The sequence below is a fragment of the Mirounga leonina genome, unplaced genomic scaffold (assembly GCF_011800145.1).
Source record: "Mirounga leonina isolate KUSES-001 unplaced genomic scaffold, KU_Mleo_1.0 Mir_91, whole genome shotgun sequence".
NCBI lineage: Eukaryota > Metazoa > Chordata > Mammalia > Carnivora > Phocidae > Mirounga > Mirounga leonina.
In genome coordinates, this window is record NW_023270839.1 from 19351184 (window position 1) to 19372592 (window position 21409).

The window sequence follows — 21409 nt, forward strand, 5'->3', positions numbered from 1 at the left end:
CAATCTTAAAAACAAAACAAAACAAAAAAAAAACCCACAAAAATACATCCTGTCTTATAAGACAGGCAGAAAGACACACATACACACATGCACAACACTGTTCCATCCTCCCCTCACATATATCTATAAAGACAGGGTGGAATTCATATCAATTAACCAGAAGAGAACCTCAAAACTGAGCACTTCATTTACCAAAAGATGGTTTCTATTACAGACCACCTGAACATTCATTAAAAAAAAAAAAAACCTTGCGGAATACCTAATAAATTCTGGGCATCATGCTAACTATATGGTTACAGTTGTCTAGCATGACAAAGTAGAAATAATGCCCAGTAAACTAAAAGTTTTTCCCCTTGTAAGAATTATGGAAAACACCTCAGAAAAATGGAGAAAATTCCTAAGTTTTTACCTTTTTTGAACTCTGTAACCTCAAATGCTCTGGACACAATACAGTCTCTGACATTAAGATTCATTTTAATGAGTTCTGACCAGGTTCCCTGAAAAATCTCATTACCTTATTATCCTGTATATCAATATTCTAATTCCCCAAAAGCTTAAATCTATTCTTTCACTGAGCATTTTCCACTAAAGTATAATCCTCAAATTCCTCAAGTTTGCCACGGATACCCCTACTCTTCTCTCAAAATTATGGTAGCTCATACAAAGTGTTAACTTGTAGCAGAAATCAAGCCTTTTCTCATGGCAACACAAAAAGAAGCTAAAAATATGTAAGCATAAATCTGTCCAGCATTGGAAGAGTCTGAAAACTGCAACTAACCTAGAATACATAATTTACACTATCATAAAAATTCGAATCATACTTGTGGTGAGCACAGAGGTGTTGCATCATGATGTCTTACTCCCAAAACTAATGTAACACTGTGTGTCAACTATACTTCAGTTAAAAAAATTTTTTTTAATTTAAAACATAAAGTTAAAAAGAAAATTCAAATCAACTGAATTTTCTGGTTAGAAAATCTTTTGAGCTTTAAATTCTCTAAAACTAGGGAAAATGTTTTAGTCCACTTTTCTACATAAAACTTATAGAACACTAAACTGTATATTGTAATACCAAGGATATCTTTCCTAAAGGCATTCTTAAATAAAACTTCTGCTTATACCCTTACTTCTAAAATGCTGAGAATTTTTCTCATGTTCAAGCTATTAAGAACCCTCTCTTTACAGATATAACTGGAAGACCACACTGTTTAAAATATTAAGGAACGCAGTGTAGACAGTATTTAACTCTGTTAAAAATAAATATCCATAATCATAAACCCACACACTTTGCAATCTCCAAAGCACAGGCATATGTTGGATATGTAACAAATACTCAAACACAGATTTTTAGAACATATGTGCGTTCCTTCTAAGAAAGGGTATTAACCATAGTTCTAAAGTTATATTTAATAGAAAAACACCTAAAGAGATCCTGCCCACAAGGGTAGAGGCAATAAGTGTAACAAAAAAGCACTAAAAACAAACTCTCCAAAACCAAAAATTCCTAAAATTTTTCCTATAAATGAATTCTAGTTTAAAGAGAGAGAGAGAATCTTTACAAGAAACTTCAAAATGAGGGGTGCCTGGGTGGCTCAGCTGGTTAAGTGTCTGCCTTTGGCTCAGGTCATGATCCTGGAGTCCCAGGATTGAGCCCCACGTCTGGCTCCCTGCTCAGCGGGGAGTCCGCTTCTCCCTCGCCCTCTGCCCCTCCCCCTGCTCCTTCTCTCTCTGTCTCTCACTCTCTCAAATAAATAAATTAAAAAAAATTAAAAAAAAAAAGAAATGTCAAAATGAGAAAAGAGAGGATCCACATTTATCTAGGGAAAGAATGGGTTAGGACAACCACATCTCTTAAAAATGCGAGTGTGTCTGTGTCTGCAGGAAAGCATATTACCCGTTTTACATACAAGAGGCATTCATGCTTCTACATATGATGTTAGGGAAACCACGTATTTAAAAACTTAATGGCAAATTAAATAATATTTTAATGATGCTATTTTCCAATTCTCTATCAATAACCAGTTAAAACACTTACTACTTTGTATAACTATATAAAGTAACTGCTGGGGAACACGTACTACTTCACTTCTTGACTAATAAAGGCAAAAACTGTCCTTGGGACATTTAAAGGAGGGCCCAAATTAACTTCATCCTGTTACCACACAATTTCCTCTCATGTGTGGAAGGCAAAGCCTTAAGATATTCTACCCATAAGCTTTTCTTTATTAAGCTTGCTCTAACTATACCACAACAGCTGGTTGATAAATAAAGGTTTGAGCCCTTTTAATAGCATTTATCTGTAGAAATAGGCCACACATCTGAGTAAGTATACCGGGAAAAAAAAAGAGAAATGTTCCAGATGTCCAAAATTGTGAACCAAATAAGAAAGTTTCTTACTGAACATAATAAAAAAATAAATTTAAATTATTATTAAAATAAAAAGAAAGTTTCTTACTTTTCAAATTTGTATTCAAAACCTAAAAAATATGCTCTTTAAATTTCTTAACCAGATCACAGCTAAAAATTAGACTGATACAAATATAAAGAGAAACAGAAAGCTTTAACATCAGAAAGCCAGTAATTAAACATGAATTCCACAGAAAATAATCACAAACTGAGAGAAAGGAAAAATAATGACCAATAACTACTTGTCCCTATGGTCCAAACTAGTGATCACAGTTTGTCACTACAGTAAATGCTCCAAGTAAGTAAATGATTTTTGAGATTTTGTTTTTTATAGTTTTGTCGGTTGTTTTTCCTTGCTACCTGCTTTGCCTTTGCCCTTAGAATTTATTACAGGCTAGGAGACCATATAAAACTTGTTAGCTCTGTACCTAAAATATGAATAAGTAAGTACTAAGGTGTTTCCCTCTAAATAAAATGACTTTGGATGCTAAGGTTGACACTCTTATTGTCAGCTTGGAGGCTTCTCAATGCTTTCTCCTCGATCACTTGACTATCTACGCTCCAAATAACTGAAAATGATACACAAAATCTCCAAGGCACAGTTAAGTTGATGGGTGGAGGAGAGGGAAAAAGTTACTGAACAATAAATATACGGCATGTAGTTCAGTTACGTGAATAAGACAAGACCAAATGTGTCTATATAGAAACGTAAGGCTATGTATACCCACAGAACGAGGTTTAGGTAGGATATGGGCCGAACTGTTGGCTTTCCTGTAGGAAGGGAGCAGGGCTGGGGCACGTAGGACTGAGAGGACTTCTACCTTTTTTACTTTTTACAATTAATTCTGTATTCATTATGAACACGAATCTTAAGTAATCAAAATTCTTTTTAACATTTTAAATAGCTGTTTAGTGGATGTATGAAGAAAATAAGGCATTAATCTTGGAATAAAAGTGGCTTCTCTCCTAATGACTAGATTTACTGACCTCATATGTTTCATTTGATTTATAATATAGTCACATGGCAGGTAGATAGCCCAGAAAAAGGTGAATTCCAACAGGAAGTCTGCTGGAAATGGGATTAAGTAATTAAGATAATACCCATTTAGAGAATCAAAGGTTGACTCTATTTCATAGGTTTCCAATGATAATGAGTTAAAGATCATATGTATGCAAGGTATTATGACAAGGATTCTCCACACTAAATCTGAATGAAAGCCTCTTTTATGTTGCTGCTAAGACCTAAACTTCCTATGGTAAGAAACTGAGACCATGCAAAAATTCTACAAATATGCTAAACAGACGCTAAAAGTTTACTAACATATTAATTTGCCCACACCATATAAAACTGTATTATTTTAAATACAAATAACGTCAAATGACTTAGTCTGGCTTCATGATTAAAGCTTGTATCTATTATTCATGCAATAAGTATTTCTCAGTTCCCCAATGTTTCTCTGTTCCATACTATCTCCAAACCTCAAATTCAAGTCAAAAACATCAAAAAAAAAAAAAACATAGATGGGAAAAAAAGAGAGACAAGGAATATATACATCCGCTACATTTAATTTTTTAAAGGTGCTTATTAGACTTACTTTCTTTAAATATCTCAAGTTTTGCATCACAAAATAGCATTCTTAGATATTCAAAGTTTGTGCCCTGATTTTATTTACACTAATGAGACTCAGTGCTATTCAGCAGACTTTGGACTTCTCAGACTTTTTCAGTAACACTACAGGTTTCTGCCATGTAATAATTTTTGTAACACAGCTGAGGCAATAACAGAGAAATGTCTTAGTTTCAAGGCTGGTGTACAGGAATGAGAAAACACCCTAATGAGAGAACTAGCTCATCCTCACCCACCTCTGTTGCAATCTACTACCTAGAGCTGCAGTGAATTCTCCATATTGGAGATGCACAAAGATTTATCCTTTTGGAATGCCAAAACACTACTGTAGTTGTTAATAATTCTAAAAGATCATTCTATGTCATAGGACCATATTCATTTATGAAGAATTACTATAAAATAAGCTAAGAGGCACCCTCAGCACTGAGATCCCCCGACAGTCGCAAGTTGATGGAAGACAGCCGTTCCCATACCTGCCCTTCAGGTTCTCAAGTTCCCTGTGATGCAACATGCTCCGCATGTGTTCGTCCATCTCCTTCAAAATTAAAGAAAGCAGATTAAACTAAGGGAGATTGCTTTGGGAAAAGAAATTCCTCTGTTTTTATTCAATCAACAGTTGGGGTTCAGGTTCTTTGTGTCATTAAGTGTTTGTCCTGGTTACCCTTCTCAATTCAATATTGAAATCAATTCCTCATAGTTCTTTAGCTATGTTTTTGACATTATTTCATTCTTAAATAAAGGACTTTTTAAGAAAAACCTATTTAAATGGCTTTCAAAAAATATTAGAACGTATATTGTCTTTAGGGGGCAAAAGATTTAAGAATAAACTATGTGGGTTAAATTCTATCTCAAAGAATTTACTTGTTTTTTTAAAATCTGAAATCACTTAACTTCTCAACTATTTGGTTACTTTTCTCCATACTTTCCCCACTCAACTGAGAGTTTCTCAAAAATAAGCTAAAATTCTTACTCAAGTCTTGGCCAGGGCTTGGCATACGGTTGTCCACATTTGCTGAATGATAGATATATTAATTCTAGGTAGAAGTTATGGATATAACAGAAGTTCCCTGTGGTTGATTAGAAGTTTTTTAAAACTGTTTTGAACACAGCTCAATCATGCCTTCATCGTCACTGCCCACTCTCGCCCAATTGATTTGTTTGGTTCCAATGAAATGTCTGAAAATCTACTAGGGCCTCATGTACCTCCATCCCATCCTTAGTGGGAGGAAAATGAAATCTGTGGGAAGAGTTTCCACTTAAAAACATGCGCACATACACGCAAATCTCAAAAAGCTGTAAATGTCTACCCCTTTGTCACGCAGGCATATATATAGGTAGCACGCCATAATTAGAGAATGGCTGTTCACGTATAAAATAAAATGAAGGGCCACTGGGGCGCCTGGGTGGCTCAGTCAGTTAAGCGTCTGCCTTCGGCTCAGGTCGTGATCTCAGGGTCCTGGGATCAAGCCCCACATCGAGCTCCCTGCTCCGCGGGGAGCCTGCTTCTCCCTCTCCCTCTGCCTGCCGCTCCCCCTGCTTGTGCTCTCTCTCTCTCTCTCCCTCTCTTCTGTCAAAAAAAAAAAAAAAAGCTTAAAAAAATAAAATAAAATAAAGGGCTACTATAATTGTTGAGTATTACTATTAACTGTGCCCTGTGTTTAAGTGCCTCAAACATTTCCTCATATGAACTACAAACACTGCTGAGGGAATATTACTAATTTCATAAGGATACAAGAATACACAGAGCTTACTCATTTATTCACCAAGTATTTATCATTGCTTGTTCAGTGCCAAATACAGAGCTAGGCATTGAAGGGATAAGTGTGAAAATATTCAGTCTTACCCTCTCAGAGTCATAGATAATCAAGTGGTCAAACTAGGACTCAGACCCTGACATATCTGACACCAAAGCCAAGGTTTTATATACCACTTCACACTGTAACCATCTAGTGCATTGAGATTTTTCTTCATATACAATTCATTTGTCAAAAAGAATACAACAACCCAATAACCTATTCTTACTTTATCTACTACAGTGTGACAAACAGCTTTGTGATTCCAAACACTTCCTTTAAATGACAATTTTACTGAAGATGACCATCACTTCCTTCCTGTCTCTATAAATGCTTCACTTGGAGGGGATAGCTTTACATGTGACCTTCCCCCCCACCCCACCCGCCCCACCTACAATTGACTGGCCACTAACTAGAATGAACACTTACAGAGCTGAAAGCTGAATCAGATTAGTGACATAATCAAGAATGAAAAAAATCCATGAACAATATAAACACCTGCTCAAATCCCTATGTATCCTTTTGTTCTATCTTTCCTTATATTAGATTTACATGTGCCAAATCCCCTTTCTGTGAGCTAAATTTAAGTTGGTTCTTTTTCTTACAATGAAACCATTCCTGATCAAAACAGCATTCACTGAAATAGGTTATTCTCAGATAGAAAAACCAATTCTGTATCCTATTTCAGTTATAAAAATGTTATCATTCAAAATTTGTTTTAGGGTAACTTCCGACTAGATGTCTAAAACCCTTCACAAATCTTTTCCTAAATTTACATGCAAAATTCTCTCCTACCCTGCTCCAAGGAATAAATGCAGATAGCGTGACAACCTGAGCTTTCAAAATAACTAGGAAAGATCCATGGGTAGTAGGATTAAATAACCCCAAGTGCTCAGTTACCAAGCTTCTTTTTCGTTCTTATAATATTAATCAGTATTATGTTTTTTAAAGAAGGGGGGAGAAAGGAAGTTTTTTTTTAAAAGATTTGGCAGTTGAACAAATTTATAAAACAGTGAGTAATACAACAGAATTTTTTTTTTTTAGTGTTTTTAACTCCAGGGTTTCTCAGTCTTTTAATAAATTAATGAACATCCAGCAGGGAGCCTGCTTCTCCCTCTCCCCACCCAGCCCCCGCCCCGGTTCGTGCTCCCTCTCTCTCTCAAATAAATGAAAAATCTTTTAAAAAATAAAATTAAAATAAAAAAATAAATTAGTGAACATCAGAATGCTCAGGGATGTAGTACACAGCTTTTTCCCACACTTACGGAGTCTTTTTCTTCTCCACAGTATATTTGGAGAAATCAGGGTTACACTAGTTTGGGAGACTACAGGAAAGCACTGCTTCAACGTAAATTGTTGATAATCGATTTAAAACTCAGTATCAGGGACGCCTGGGTGGCTCAGTCGTTAAGCATCTGCCTTCGGCTCAGGTCATGATCCCAGGGTCCTGGGATGGAGCCCCAAGTCAGGCTCCCCGCTTGGCGGGGAGCCTGCTTCTCCCTCTTCCTCTGCCCCTCCCCCTGCTTGTGCTCTCTCTCTTTCTGTGTCAAATAAATAAATAAAAATCTTTAAAAAAAAGTAAAAAAAAAATACATTTATAAATAAATAAAACTCAGTATCAGAGTTATCTCTTTCAATTAACCCATTCCACTAATTCCTTAGACCACATTAACCTTAACACTCAAATCATGTCATTCCCTTGCTTAAAAACCTGTAACTGGCATTTCCTAAGGCAGGAGTGGGTAATCCCAGCTCTTGATTTTTCATTATGATCCACGGAAAAATATGAAGAGATGAAAACATGTTTAAACCAGAGTAGAGGGGCGCCTTGGTGGCTCAGTCAGTTAAGCATCTGCCATTGGCTCAGCTCATGATCCTGGGGTCCTGGGATCCAGCCCACCATAAGGCTCCTGGCTCAGCAGGGAGTCTGCTTCTCCCTCTCCCTCTGCCCCTGCTCAGGTGCTCTCTCTCTTGCTCACACTCTCTCTCCCAAATAAATAAAATTGTTAAAAAGAAAAAAACAAGGATCCTAGGTGATTCTTATTAAATAAACAAGCAAACCAGAGTGGAAGAAATGCCAAAAGACTTAAAACGGCAAAATTATGAGCTATCACAAGGCAGGGCTGCTACTCCATGAGAAGTCTGACACCACACCTCTGAGTGTCTGCCTATCCCTCTCACACCTTCTCAATTTCCCATCTCCCCTCAACCTGAAAGGAGCCATAGGAATTTTTATTTATTATAAATTTGCATAAACTCTGGTCAAAAAATTTTAAAACTAGAAGGGCTCTTTTACTGTTGTAAAAGGCAGCAGCTATATTATTAAACATGAATTTAAAATCTCAACTGATTTTTCCATCACTAACAGAAATCCTAAATGGGGGGGGGGAATTCACCCCAGCCTACTGGATGAATTATAATTGAACCCCTCAGTCTGGCATTCAACACATTTTATAACTGTTTGCATTTAAATTACAAATTATATTGCAGTCCCACTATCCCCATTACAAACTGTCTTAATCAGGTAAGCCTTCTCATGGACTCCTAGAACTCTTAGACTCCATTCTACCTCTGTATCTCTGTACATGTTGTTATCCCACCTAAAATATCTCTCTTCTATTTCTCTGAAACCATCTTACTCCCAAACATCTTTCCAGGTTCACTCAAACCTCCCTGGCTAACCTAGCTCATGATAAGATAATCTTCCCAGTTCTCCGAATTTTCATTGACAATCCAGAGCATCTTAAAAGCTTAGAAAAAAATTTCTCAGTAGTTAAGATAGCAGCACTACTTTGAAAGCAAAGGATACAGGCAAGAAAAAGCAAAAAAGTAAGTCAAATTGCAGCCAATTTCCCGAAGACACAGGTAAAATTCTTTTAGTTCTTAAAAATGTTTTTCTCTGAGCAACATCCCCCCCTTGTGGACATCTAGGGTACTGTTAATGCCGTTTCTGCTCTGCAGCACTTTTCACAAGGCAGAAACAGAACGCAGGTACGGAAAACTAATGCTGTATCCTTAGCTCATCAGAAAGTAGTACAACCTCAAATAAACTGAATTTTAAGGTCTTTTCTCTGTAACTGGTTACTGACTAAATTAGTAACTATTTACTGTCGACTTCTGAGTATCCTCAAATTTTGGGTAGATTTAATAATATAGTTATATTGGCTTTATGAGGCACTAAAGAGAAAGAAACCAGTGGAATGAGACTATGATATAGGAAAGAAGCATAAATAAGACACTGTTAAAAGCTTTTACCCATCTACAAATTCCAAAAAGAGCAGTCATAAAGCCTCAGATTCTCCCTCTTCTATGTATTACCTTTTTTGAGCTGTACACAATGTGGCACAATATGCATTTTCGTTCTCGTACCATAGTGACCAGATCTGAAGCACTCAACTTCACACCTGCAATGAGGAAGTAACATTTAGTAACCTTTCTCCCCCGGATGTCTTCTTAGATCCACCTTAACATAGCTAAAAATCCAAGTCTTGCAACGCCCTCGCCTCCACCCTGCTCTTCCCAGCCTTCCCATCTTGGTAAACGAAAATTCAAGCTTTCCAGGTACCTAGGGCAAAAACTGTGGAAGTCAACCTTGATCCCTCTTTCTCACCCCATAGCTTCCCTCATCAGCAAATCTTGTCAGTCCCCCCCTTGAAATACATCCCAAATCCAACCCCTCCTCACTACTGAGCTCAACTGCCATCTCACAAGCCACCAGCCTACTGACTTGCCTCCCTAGTTCCACTCTTGTCCTCTTATAGTCTATTCTCAAAACAGTAGCCAAAGATTCTCACAAGATTCTTTTAAAATTTAAGGTAGATCATTTAGCTCCTCTGTGCAAAATGTTCCGAGAGATTCCCAACTCACACAACATCCAGTCCTTTGCCATGGGCTACAAAATCTGTTTCCTCTCCCGCTCTCGGACTCCATGCCCCACCTCACTGCCTCTGTCACTTCATTCCAGTCACACTGCCCTCCTTCCTAGTCCTTGATCACCCCAGGGCTTCTCCCACCTTTGAATTTCTACATTTCCTATTCTCTCTGCCTGTAATTTGCTTAAGACGTCTTTTATGTTCTCATGGCTCACTCATTTCCATTGGTATCTGAAATGTTGCTTCACCAGGGATGAGGGAGGCCTTTCCTGACCTATACAATGATGTATTTTTTGCTCCCCATTCCTTCTATCCTATTAACCTGCTTATTTTTTTGGCTGCAAAAAGCTTTATTGTTTCCATTTGGTCTATGGCTCGGGAGAGGGCTCCAGGGTGGTTAAAAAGCTGCCTAGTGGCTGTAGGGGGAGGCTCAGGCAGAAGCCCTGACACCAGGAAGATGCCAAAGGGCCCCTCAGAGGCCACTGGGCTCTAGAGGCTTAGTCATGCTTGAGGGTGAGCCTCTGGAACAGATACTTGCCCAGCCCAGCCTAGGGGCCAGCCAACCTGCCGAGATTAGTCAGGTGGTTGCCCATCTTCTAGGTGAGTTTCACCTGCTCATCTAGGAAATGGCTCTGCAAGAAGTCACAGAGATTAGGGTCTGCATGGGCAAAACCCAAGGCATGCACATATAAAAGGGGCCTCGTCCAGGTTCTTCTCCAGGATCACAGCATCTCCCATAGTGTCCAAGCTTTCATCCCCCCCATCTAGGGATAGCTTCTACACGTCCTGTCACAGGGCACAGCCACCCACATTTTGCATCTTCAGGAGATACTGGGCACCCTTGCACTTCTCCTCAGTTAACTGTAGAAGTGCCGGAGCCACAACGTCATGGCCAAAATACAAGCCCAGAGAGAAGGAGGTGTAGGAAGGCTGCAGAAATGTGTTTTGGTTTGGTTTTGTTTTTTTTTAAAGTAGGTTCCATGCCTAACGTGGGGCTTGAACTCATGACCCTGAGATCAAGAATCGCATGCTCCACTGAACTGAGCTAGCCAGGCCCCCCATGTCCAGAAATGTTTTTAATACTTCCTCAAGTTATTAACCATCAAAGCAAAACAGGATCAAAAAAACTTAAAAGCAATAAAATCAATGAAAAAGTGTGACTTTCTGGCATAAGCAACAGCTACTGTGGTGTTTTCACATATTCAGTCAACTGAGAACTGGGCACTAAAATACAAACTGTGTTTCTATTTAGTAAAGCCAAAGGCATCAACTCCTAGTAAATAGTCATGTAATAATAATATTCTCTATCAACCTTTTAACCAAAGACTCCCTCTTTTTGTTTTCCTTTCACAAGCTCCGTGTTTCTAACCTGCATGAATTAAGTAAATTCATCTTCATTTCTGTAAAAAAAAATAAAAAAGTATAACTGCTAGCAAAGCATTTAATCAAAAAGGAAGACCTAGTATTTAAGCACTAAGTTGATAGGATTCCAGCCAAAGACAAAGGCATTTTAATTTCTACATCCTTGGGGCGGCTGGGTGGCTCAGTTGGTTAAGCGACTGCCTTCGGCTCAGGTCATGATCCTGGAGTCCCGGGATCGAGTCCCAGGTCGGGCTTCCTGCTCAACAGGGAGTCTGCTTCTCCCTCTGACCCTCCCCCCTCTCATGAGCTCTCTCTCTCTCAAATAAATAAAATCTTTAAATAATAATAACTTCTACATCCTTAATCTGGGTTAATATATGATTTCCATTAAGCTTTCTGAAATACATTAGCTCACAGCTTTCTAGATGGCAACCACTGGTCTCCTTAAAGGTCTTACTTAACAAGGGGGTGCCTGGGTGACTCAGTAGGTTAAGCACCTGACTGTTGATTTCAGCTTAGATCATGATCTCAGGGTCTTCAGATGGAGCCCCGTGTTGGGCTCCAGGCTGAGCGTGGAGCTTGCTTGGGATTCTCTCTCTCCCTCTCCCCCGCTCCTGCCCCACTCGCTCGCTCACGTGCTCTCTCCCTCTCCCATTCACTCTCTTAAAAAAATAATAAAGGTCTTAACAATTATTAGAAGTCAAGGAAATAGAAACCATCCAACTTTGCAATCTCGAAGTGTTTGAGAGGTTACATTATACAAATCAAGTAAGTGTAAATAAACAATTCAACTACTGCTGTTCTTACTTTAACCACCTTGCATTTTCCTCCCATTATCACTTAAAAACACCCACTATGAAATCTTTCAATTTTCTCCAAACAACTATGAGAAATATCTGATATTTTTTTGTCATAATAGCCTTAAAAATACTGTAATAAATACCTTTTCTCAACATGCTATTTACTGTTCTGTCAATACAATTACCATGTCTGTGGGCAAAAACCCTATTATTAATTATTCTCCTTCAGATTCTTGTATTTAGTCGAGTCCTAATAGATCTCTATTTTTCATTTTTGCTGTCTATTCTTCAATGTGATAAGCCTTCAAGACCTTACATCTATTCTTCCTTCACCCAACTGCTCCACTCATTAAAGATTCCTGCCTTGACAATAAAGAAGTCCCCCAATAAAGAAGTTCTACACTCAAGCAGTACCTCAGAATCATCCACATAGCTGATTAGTAAAAAGAATTACAGTTGTGAAGGCAGAGTAGAATTATTGCACTGTAATCTCCAGAGACTCCATTTTGTACTTTACTATGCTCTCGCCATCCCTATGCAAGGGTCGTCATTCAAACGTGACTTAAATAGGTCAGAAAAACACACTTCCAAGTAACCACTATCTCATAATACTGTATCCCATCTCAAATATCAATGTTATAATATTTCTCCAAATATTTATTATGTAACTCAAGGCTGGAAAACACACTGTTTAGTGTCATAGAACTTTATTTGAAACATTGTCACATTATCTCATCCTACTATTCAAACACCCAGCAATGTAAGTGCAGGCTATCTGATGGTAGGTTATGTCTATCTCCCTGACCTTACCATAAGGAAGGGATCTGTCTTTTTATAAATCTCCTAAGATTCATTACAGTAAACCCGGTAATGCTTAAGATATTTGAACTCAGACTTAATTAAAGTCAACTCAGACTCTACAGGACAATGATAAACTGTGAAGAAAAAAAGCTTAGAGGTGGCTGGCTGGCTCAGTCAGAGGAGCATGCGACTCTTGATCTTGGGGTCATGGATTCGAGCCTCACGTTGGGTGTAGAGATTACTTAAATAAATAAAAACTTTAAAGAAAAAAAAGTTTTAATTATTGGGTTGAGGTTGGGGGAGTGGTACTCAGATTAGAATCCCTTCTCTGAATCTCACAGGTTAACTTTCTGTGCTTCCACCTCAACCCTGACCAAAAAACTAATAGATTTCTGATGAGCAAGACAGGGCAAGAGAGAGACCGTACTCAGTGACAGAACAAATCTTTGCCACTACCCCTAGGTTGCCCAGAAGGTTATAGAGCAAAGGTATGACTGGCACTTCTGGAAGGTCCTCACTTTCCCGAGAAAGTTTCAAGTCTCCTAGCTAAGGAAGGAATAAGCTGGTAACAGAGGTCAGAAAGTATTTTTGGTCACATCAACCTATAACCACAACTTTCAAAGGCTTATTCTGGGTAGCTGTCATATTTGCTAGTTCTAAGTTCTGGCTGGCTCCTATTTCCCAAGGCAAGTGACTGGTGGTTTCTGCATCCAATATCGTTGACTGAGCATAAGCTTATCAGGATTTTACTCACTAGCATTCCTACTTTTTATATTATCAGCCCTAACACACTTACCAAGAGTTCATGTACCAACCACTCTTTTTAAATAAGCACAGGGCTAACAAGGCTGTGACCAGAAAAAGGCATTAAAAGTTGTGCCCCCCAAAATGAAGCTGTTCACATTGTCCATTACCAGGCAAGGAAATGGACAGGGTGGCCCACTGATCCCTTAATTCAGAATCAGAACTACCGCCAGGTTCCAATTTTTTACTCAATTATGGAACTTAGCAAGCATTACATCTTACAGGGAAGTGACTGAGGAAGAAACTGGGATAACACCAACCCTAACAAGACAGTAACATATTAGCAAACGTCGTCATCATATAACAGACTAAGTTTTAAGCCCAAAGATAGCCTGTACAAACACTTTTTTAAAAGTATAACTTGGTAGCTTGTTGCATGTATTTAACAATTTTAAAAATTTTTATTCCTGTACTCAATATATCTTATAAAGATATTAAAATTTAAAATTCTGTGACATGAAATTTAAAATTCTGTGGCATGGAGATACGTTCGTTACGCCTTTCTGCCCACTGAGTCTCCCCTCCCACCACTGTCATGTCTAAGTCAGAGTCTCCTAAAAAGCCTGAACAGCTGCAGAAGCTCTTCATCAGAGGTTTGAGATTTGAAACCAATGAGAGTCTGAGAAGCCATTTTGAGCAATGGGGAATGCTTACGGACTGTGTGGTAATGAGAGATCCAAACACCAAGTGCTCCAGAGGCTTTGGCTTTGTCACGAATGCCACTGTGGAGATGGATGCAGCCATGAATACAAGGCCACACAATGTGGATGGAAGAGTTGTGGAACCAAAGAAGGCTGTCCCAAGAGAAAATTCTCAAAGACGTGGTGCCCACTTAACTGTGAGAAAGATTTATGTTGGTGGCGTTAAAGACGACACTGAAGAACATCATCTAAGGGATTATTTTGAACAGTATCAGAAAACTGAAGTGACTGAAATCATGACTGACCGAGGCAGTGGCAAAAAGAGAGCCTTTGCTTTTCTATAACATTTGATGACCACGACTCTGTAGATAAGACGGCCATGACTGTGAACTAAGGAGAGCCCTATCTCAGCAAGCGACGAAGTGGTTCTGGAAACTATGAAGGTGGTTTTGGTGGGAATGACAACTTTGATTATGGAGGACACTTCAGTGGGCAAGGTAGCTTTGGTGGTGGTCGAGGTGGTGGTGAATATGGTGGCAGTGGGGATGGCCATAACAAATTTGGTAATGAAAGAAGCAATTTTGGAGGTGGCGGAAGTTATGATGATTCTGGCAATTAAAACAATCAATCCTCAGATTTTGGATTTGGAGGAAATTTTGGAGGCAGAAGCTCTGGCCCCCATGGTGGTGGAGGCCAATACTTTGCCAAACCACGAAACCAAGGTGGCTATGGTGGTTCCAGCAGCAGCAGGAGCTACGGCAGTGGCAGGAGGTTTTAATCACTGCCAGGAAACAAAGCTTAGCAGGAGAGGAGAGCCAGAGAAGCGAGAGGGAAGCTACAGGTTACAACAGATTTGTGAACTCAGCCAAGCACAGTGGTGGCAGGGCCCACCTGCTGCAAAGAAGACATGTTTTAGGCAATGCTCATGTGTATGGGCAAAAAACTGAAGACTAATTGTATAACAGGTTATTTTAGTTTCTGTTCTGTGGAAAGTGTAAAGCATTCCAACAAAGGGTTTTAATGTAGATTTTTTTTTTGCACACATGTGGTTGATTGCTAAGTAATGGTCTGATCATGATGCTGAATAAATGTGTCTTTAAAAAAATTCGGGGGGGGGCGCCTGGATGGCTCAGTCGTTGGGCGTCTGCCTTCAGCTCAGGTCATGATCCCAGGGTCCTGGGATCCAGCCCCGCAATGGGCTCCCTGCTCAGCGGGAAGCCTGCTTCTCCCTCTCCCACTACTTCTGCTTGTGTTCCCTCTCTCGCTGTCTCTGTCAAATAAATAAATAAATCTTTAAAAAATAAAATAAAATTCTGGGGACACCTGGGTGGCTCAGTCAGTTGGGTGTCTGGCTCTTGGTTTCAGCTTGGATCATGATCTTAGGGTTGTGGGATCGAGCCCCATGTAGGGCTCCGTGTTCAGCAGGGAGTCTGCTTGGGATTGTCTCCCTCTCCCTCTGGCCCTCTTCCCCCAGGCTTACTCACACGCTCTCTAAAATAAATAAATAAATCTTTAAAAAAATAAAAATCACTGAATTACAATCACTGCAAGCTAATGAGTGAGTCTAGCTAACTGCCCAACATCTCCCCCAAAAGCTTTGCCGTTCTCCAGGCATCTTGTTGCTAACAATACATTCAGTAATCTTCAACCACTTTATATAAGTAGGACTACAATAGCTATCATCTTCATTATTTCTTCCTTTTATATAGTCTTTTAAGTTCATTGACTACAGTCCTGGTGTAATACAATAAAGCATTTACTTTAGCAGTTGATGTTAATAGCTTTCTAAATGCCTCTGTCCTATACTTAAAAAAGTATACTTTAAAAAAAAAAAAGTACACTTAAGTCTCTGAGGGCAACCCCTTTGGGTCCCCTCCTTGGGAGCTCTGTACTATCACTCTGCTATGGCTCAATAAATCTTGCTTTGTTGCCCACCAAAAAAAGAAAAAAAATAAGTCTCTGAAAAAGTCACCATATATTTTATCAGATTTTAGGGAGGAATTTATGTGCCACTAAAGTAGTGGTATTGCAAATTTTAGAATTTGCAAAAATGCTCAATATCGCTCTGTAAATGTCAAAAGTCTAATGCTCACTAAAAGCTCACATGGGGGCGCCGGGCTGGCTCAGTTAGTTGTGTCTGACACTTGGCTTCAGCTCAGGTCCTGACCTCATGGGTTGTGGGATCGAGCCATCAAGCGCATGCTCTCTCTCTCAAATAGTTTTTTTTTAATTTTATTATTTTTATTTGACAGAGAGAGCATAAGCAGGGGGAGCAGCAGAGGCAGAGGGAGAAGCAGACTCCCCGCCAAGCAGGGAGCCCGATGTAGGGCTCGATCCCGGGACCCCAAGATCATTACCTGAGCTGAAGGCAGATGCTTAACCGACTGAGCCACACAGACGCCCCTCAAATAAATCAATCTTTAAAAAAAATTAGAAATCAAAAAATTAAAGCTCTGATGCATACTGTGCATGTGGCAGTGATATATCCAAACTTCTCAGCAAGTAGGTAGTAAAAAAAATACGCTTAGACAAAATTTGGTACTATTCAAAAGTTCAGCAATCCAACAGCTTGGAAATTTTCCCAGGGCTCAAATTCTACCTCAAAATTGCCAGCCTAAAATGAACAGTCATATATCCTCCTAAATGGTCTCAGCATCCTCTCTCAAACTATTCTCAGGTAATCCTCTACTTTCCTAATCCTTACACAGCAGCAGGAGAAATCCCTTTAAAATACAAATCTGTTCATAATATTCCCTTTTCTCCCTATATTGTATTTTAGAAAATTTCAAGCACAAAAATGCTGGGAGAATCTCATAGTGAATATCCTACACCCAGTTTCCCATATATCCCTGTATCTACCACCTAGATTCTACCATTAACAATTTACCATATGTTTTATCAGATAGATACCTTTCCATCTATCCTTAATCACTTCATCATAATGTATTATGGCTTGTTAATAGTTTGCCCAGAATTATTTAGGGTCTATGTTCATAAGGCACACTTTTGTCATTTTCTTTTAAATCTGTAACGTCTTTATTAGGTTTTAGTTACTGGGGTTATGCTGGCCTAGTGAAATGAGTTTGGAAGTGATTTCCCTTTGTCTATTTTCTGTAATTTTATATAAGATTGATGTTATTTCTTCTTTAAATACTTGATAGAATTCATCAATGAAACCATTATGGCCCTAAGTTTTCATTATGGGAAGTTTTTTTCAATCATTATTCCATTTCTTTAATATAAGCATCTTCAGATCTTATCTCAACTTGTGACAGCTTTAGTATATAGATATTTTCAAGAAACTGTCCAGTTATGTTGTGAAATTTTTTGGCATAAGGTTGCCTATAATATCCTCTTATTGTTCTACAGGATCTGTAGTGGTAAATCCCTTTCATTCCTGATACTAGTAATTTGTGTTGTTTTCATCAGTGTATTTATGGATTTAACAACATTATTGATCTTTTCAAAGAACCAACTTCTGACTTTGTCATTTTGTGTAGTTTGTCTTTTCCTATTTCACTGATTGCTTCTGTTGTCTTATTTCTTTTCTTCTATATACTTTAGAAGTATCTTGCTCTCTACTAGCTTCATAAGGTAGAACTTTAGGCCATTGTCTTTAGACCTTCCTTTTCTAAAATAGGTGCCTAAAGTTATAAACTTCCCTCTACACACTCTATTAACTGCATCCTACAAATTTTTAAAGCACTTTTTTTTTTAAAGATTTTATTTATTCATTTGAGAGAGAGAAAGAGAGACAGAGAGCGCAGAAGCAGGGGTAGAGGCAGAAGCAGACTCCCTGCTGAGCAGGGAGCCCAATGTGGGGCTCGATCCCAGGACCTGGAGATCACCACCCGAGAAGAAGGCAGATGCTTAAGCATCTGAGCCACCCAGGTGCCCCTTAAAGCACTTTTTAATAAACTATTTATTCTAGAATAGTTTTAGACTTACAGAGAAATTGCAGAAATAGTAAAGTACCATATACCCCACTCCCAGTTTCCCGTATTATTTACAACTTGCATCAGTATGAGAGCTTGTCATAATTAAAAAAACTGATATTGATACATTATTCATTTAAGTCCATTATTTTATTTCCTCACTTTTTACCTAGTATCCTTTTTCTCTTCCAGGATCTCAACCAGGATACCACATTACATTTGGTTGTGATGTCTCCGCAGGCTCCTCTTGGCTATGACCATTATCCCACAAATTTTGATGCTCTATTTTCATCATCCAGTTCAAATTACTTTCTCTCGTGATGTCTTCATTCACACAAAGGTGTAGAATATGTGTGTGTTTTTTTTTTTTTCTAAAGATTTTATTTATTTATTTGACAGAGACACAGAGAAAGGGAACACAAGCAGGGTGAGTGGGAGAGGGAGAAGCAGGCTTCCCGCTGAGCAGGGAGCCCGATGCGGGACTCGATCCCAGGACCCTGGGATCATGACCTGAGCCGAAGGCAGACGCTTAACGACTGAGCCACCCAGGAGCCCCTGTGTGGGTTATTTTAGACATCTTGATTTCTACTTTAATCCCACCATGGTCAAAGAACATATTCTGTATTATTTCAATCCTTTCAAAGTTATTGAGACTTGATTCAAAGCTCAGCATCTGGTCTGTAAGTACACCTGGGGAAAGAAGTATATTCTGTAGTAGTTGGGTGGAGCTCTATACTGACTTTTTGTTAGTTTAGTTGTCTATCAGTTGTTGAGAAGAGTGTTAAAATCGCCATGATTGTTGTCTATTTCTTTTTTTAATTTTATCCATTTTTGTTTGATGTAATTTGAACCTCTGTATTAGGCACATACATGTTTATGATTATGTCATGAATTGACCTCTTTATCATTACAAAATGACCCCCTTAACTCTAGCAACACACTTTATCTTGAACTCTACTTTATCTGATATGAATATAGCCACTCCAGCCTTCTTATGCTTACTCATTAAAAGGTGTATTTTTTTCCATGCATTTACTTTTAGCCAATCTGTCCATATGCACTGAATCAGAGTATCTATTCCATTAAACTAAATGAAATTATTGATATGGTTGGATTAGGTCTACCATTATTTCTGTTCAGCTGTACCTCTAACCTCTTTTGGATTATTCACTTTAATTTTTCTACTAGCTTTTAAGCAACACTTCACATTTTTTCCGTAGTGAGTATTCTAAGAATTACAAAATACATTCCTCTCATTTTACACTTTACTCAATGTTAATAATTTGCCATTTCACATAATATATACAAACCTTGTTCCCATATAGGTCCATATACCCCCACCTCCCATTCCATGCTTTATCGTATAGGTTTCGTATCTACATTATGTGATGATCGCCACAAGATGCTTTTTAAAAATTATTTCAACAGTTATATGTTGAAGAAAAAAGTGAGAGATTTATAACTATCCACATATTTACCATTTCTGATGTTCTTCATTTCCTTATGAAGATTCAAGTTTCCACCAGGTATCATTTCCCTTCAGACTGAAGCACTTTAGCATTTCTTGTAGTGCAAACCTGCTAGTTATGAACTCTCTTGGTTTTCTTTTATCTGACAATATTTTTATTTCACTTTCATTCTTGAAGGCGATACTACTGAATCTGAAATTCTGGATTGTCAAATTTTTCTTTCAGCATTTTAATCATTTTTTATTCTCTCTGGCCTTTATGATTACCCTTCTGTATGCAACATGGCTTCTTCTGCTGTTTTCTGGATTTTTCCTTTGATTTTTGGCTTTCAACAGTTTGATTATGAAGCACCCAGTTACGGTTTTCTTCATTTTTATTTATTTATTATTTTTTAAAGATTTTATTTATTTGAGACAGAGAGAATGAGAGAGAGAGAGCACATGAGAGGGGAGAGGGTCAGAGGGAGAAGCAGGCTCCTGCCGAGCAGGGAGCCCGATGCGGGACTCAATCCAGGGACTCCAGGATCATGACATAAGCCGAAAGCAGTCGCTTAACCAACTGAGCCACCCAGGCGCCCTTCTTCATTTTTAAACCTGTGGTTTGCATGGTTTTGTCTTTATCCTTACCGGGATTTGCTGAGCTTATTGAATCTGTGAATTTATGCCTTTCACTAAATTTGGGAGATTTTCAGCCATTATATTTGCAAATATTTTTCTTTCCCATTCTTTCACCTCTACCTCTTCTTCTGGGACTTTAATTACATATGTTGGATTTTTTGATATTGCCCCCAGGTCCTTGAGGATATGCTGCTCCTTTCCCTGAATAATTTCTACTGATCTTTAATTTCATGGATTCTTTCCTCAGTCATCTCTATTCTGATTTTAGCCCATCCACTTTATTTTCAGTATCATATTTTTCAACTTTGGAATATCCATTTGGTTACTTAATACTCATTCTTTGTGAACATATTTTCCTATACATCGCTTTCCTTTTATAAGAGTTACAAAAGCTTCAAATCCTTTCCTGCTAATTCCAACATTTATGTATTTTAAAGTTAGTCTCTGTAGATTGTCTTTTAACTTGAGGTTACATTTCTCTGATCCTTTGTATGTAAGTAATTTTAGAATATATGCTGCATGTTGTAAATGTTATGTTGTGGAGGCCCTGGATTCCTTTATATTCCTCTGAAGAATGTTTTTATTTTTGTTTTAGTAGGTACTTAAATTGGTTGACTCAAACTGCAAACTCTGTGTCTTAGGTAGATGAAATCTCAATTTAGTCCTTTTATCCTTAGTTGATCTTCTTGGAGTCTGCTCTACACATGCATAATTCAACAGTCTGCCAAGATTTGGGTAGAATTCATTCACAGAGTTTGATGCTTCTCTATGTTCCAGGATTCTCCTCTCACTTCCCAACAGCTGTGTCTGCCTTGAGCCTTAACTTTTGTTTCTTCAGGAACCAAAACACTGCAGTTTATTTCAGAATTTTAACCATCCTACCTGGTACAGATTGGGGCCGTGAAAATGGGAAATCATGCCCATGTCGTTCTGTTCCTCAAATGTTAATTCCCTTCCAGAATCTGCTTGCTTTGGGTAACTCCCCATTGATCTTAGTTGTATTATGTACTTCTGGTCTAAATAGCTGTTATGCACAGGAGGGTCTACCAGTAGGAGCTTACTAAGCCATGACCAGAACTGGACTCCCATGCTTGCACTTTTAAAAGCCCTCAGACTGACTAAATGGCTCCAGGCAATGTTCAAGCAGGTGGGGCTGTTCAAAAAAGACTTACCTATCAATCCTGTGATGGAGTAGGAGGCCCTAGGTTTAGTGACAAAGTTGGCTAGGGTCTGCAGTGACTCTTAAATGGCAGTTGTCTTTCATGAAATGACTCAGCATTCT

At 38.5% G+C, this 21409-nt stretch overlaps 1 protein-coding gene and 1 pseudogene across 3 annotated transcripts in view; one reads left to right on the plus strand and one right to left on the minus strand.

The window, feature by feature from the left end:
* ZNF106 (zinc finger protein 106) overlaps nucleotides 1–21409 on the minus strand; it is a 65165-nt gene that overhangs the window by 36097 nt on the left and 7659 nt on the right. For all 3 annotated transcript variants that reach the window (XM_034994626.1, XM_034994625.1, XM_034994627.1), the window contains exons 2-3: nucleotides 9145–9230; nucleotides 4507–4568 (exon numbers count right to left, since the gene is read on the minus strand). In XM_034994626.1, coding sequence (XP_034850517.1) covers nucleotides 4507–4568; nucleotides 9145–9198 — 116 coding nt within the window. In that variant the 5' untranslated portion in view covers nucleotides 9199–9230. The remainder of the gene's footprint in view (nucleotides 1–4506; nucleotides 4569–9144; nucleotides 9231–21409) is intronic.
* LOC118003589 lies at nucleotides 13712–14884 on the plus strand (annotated as a pseudogene).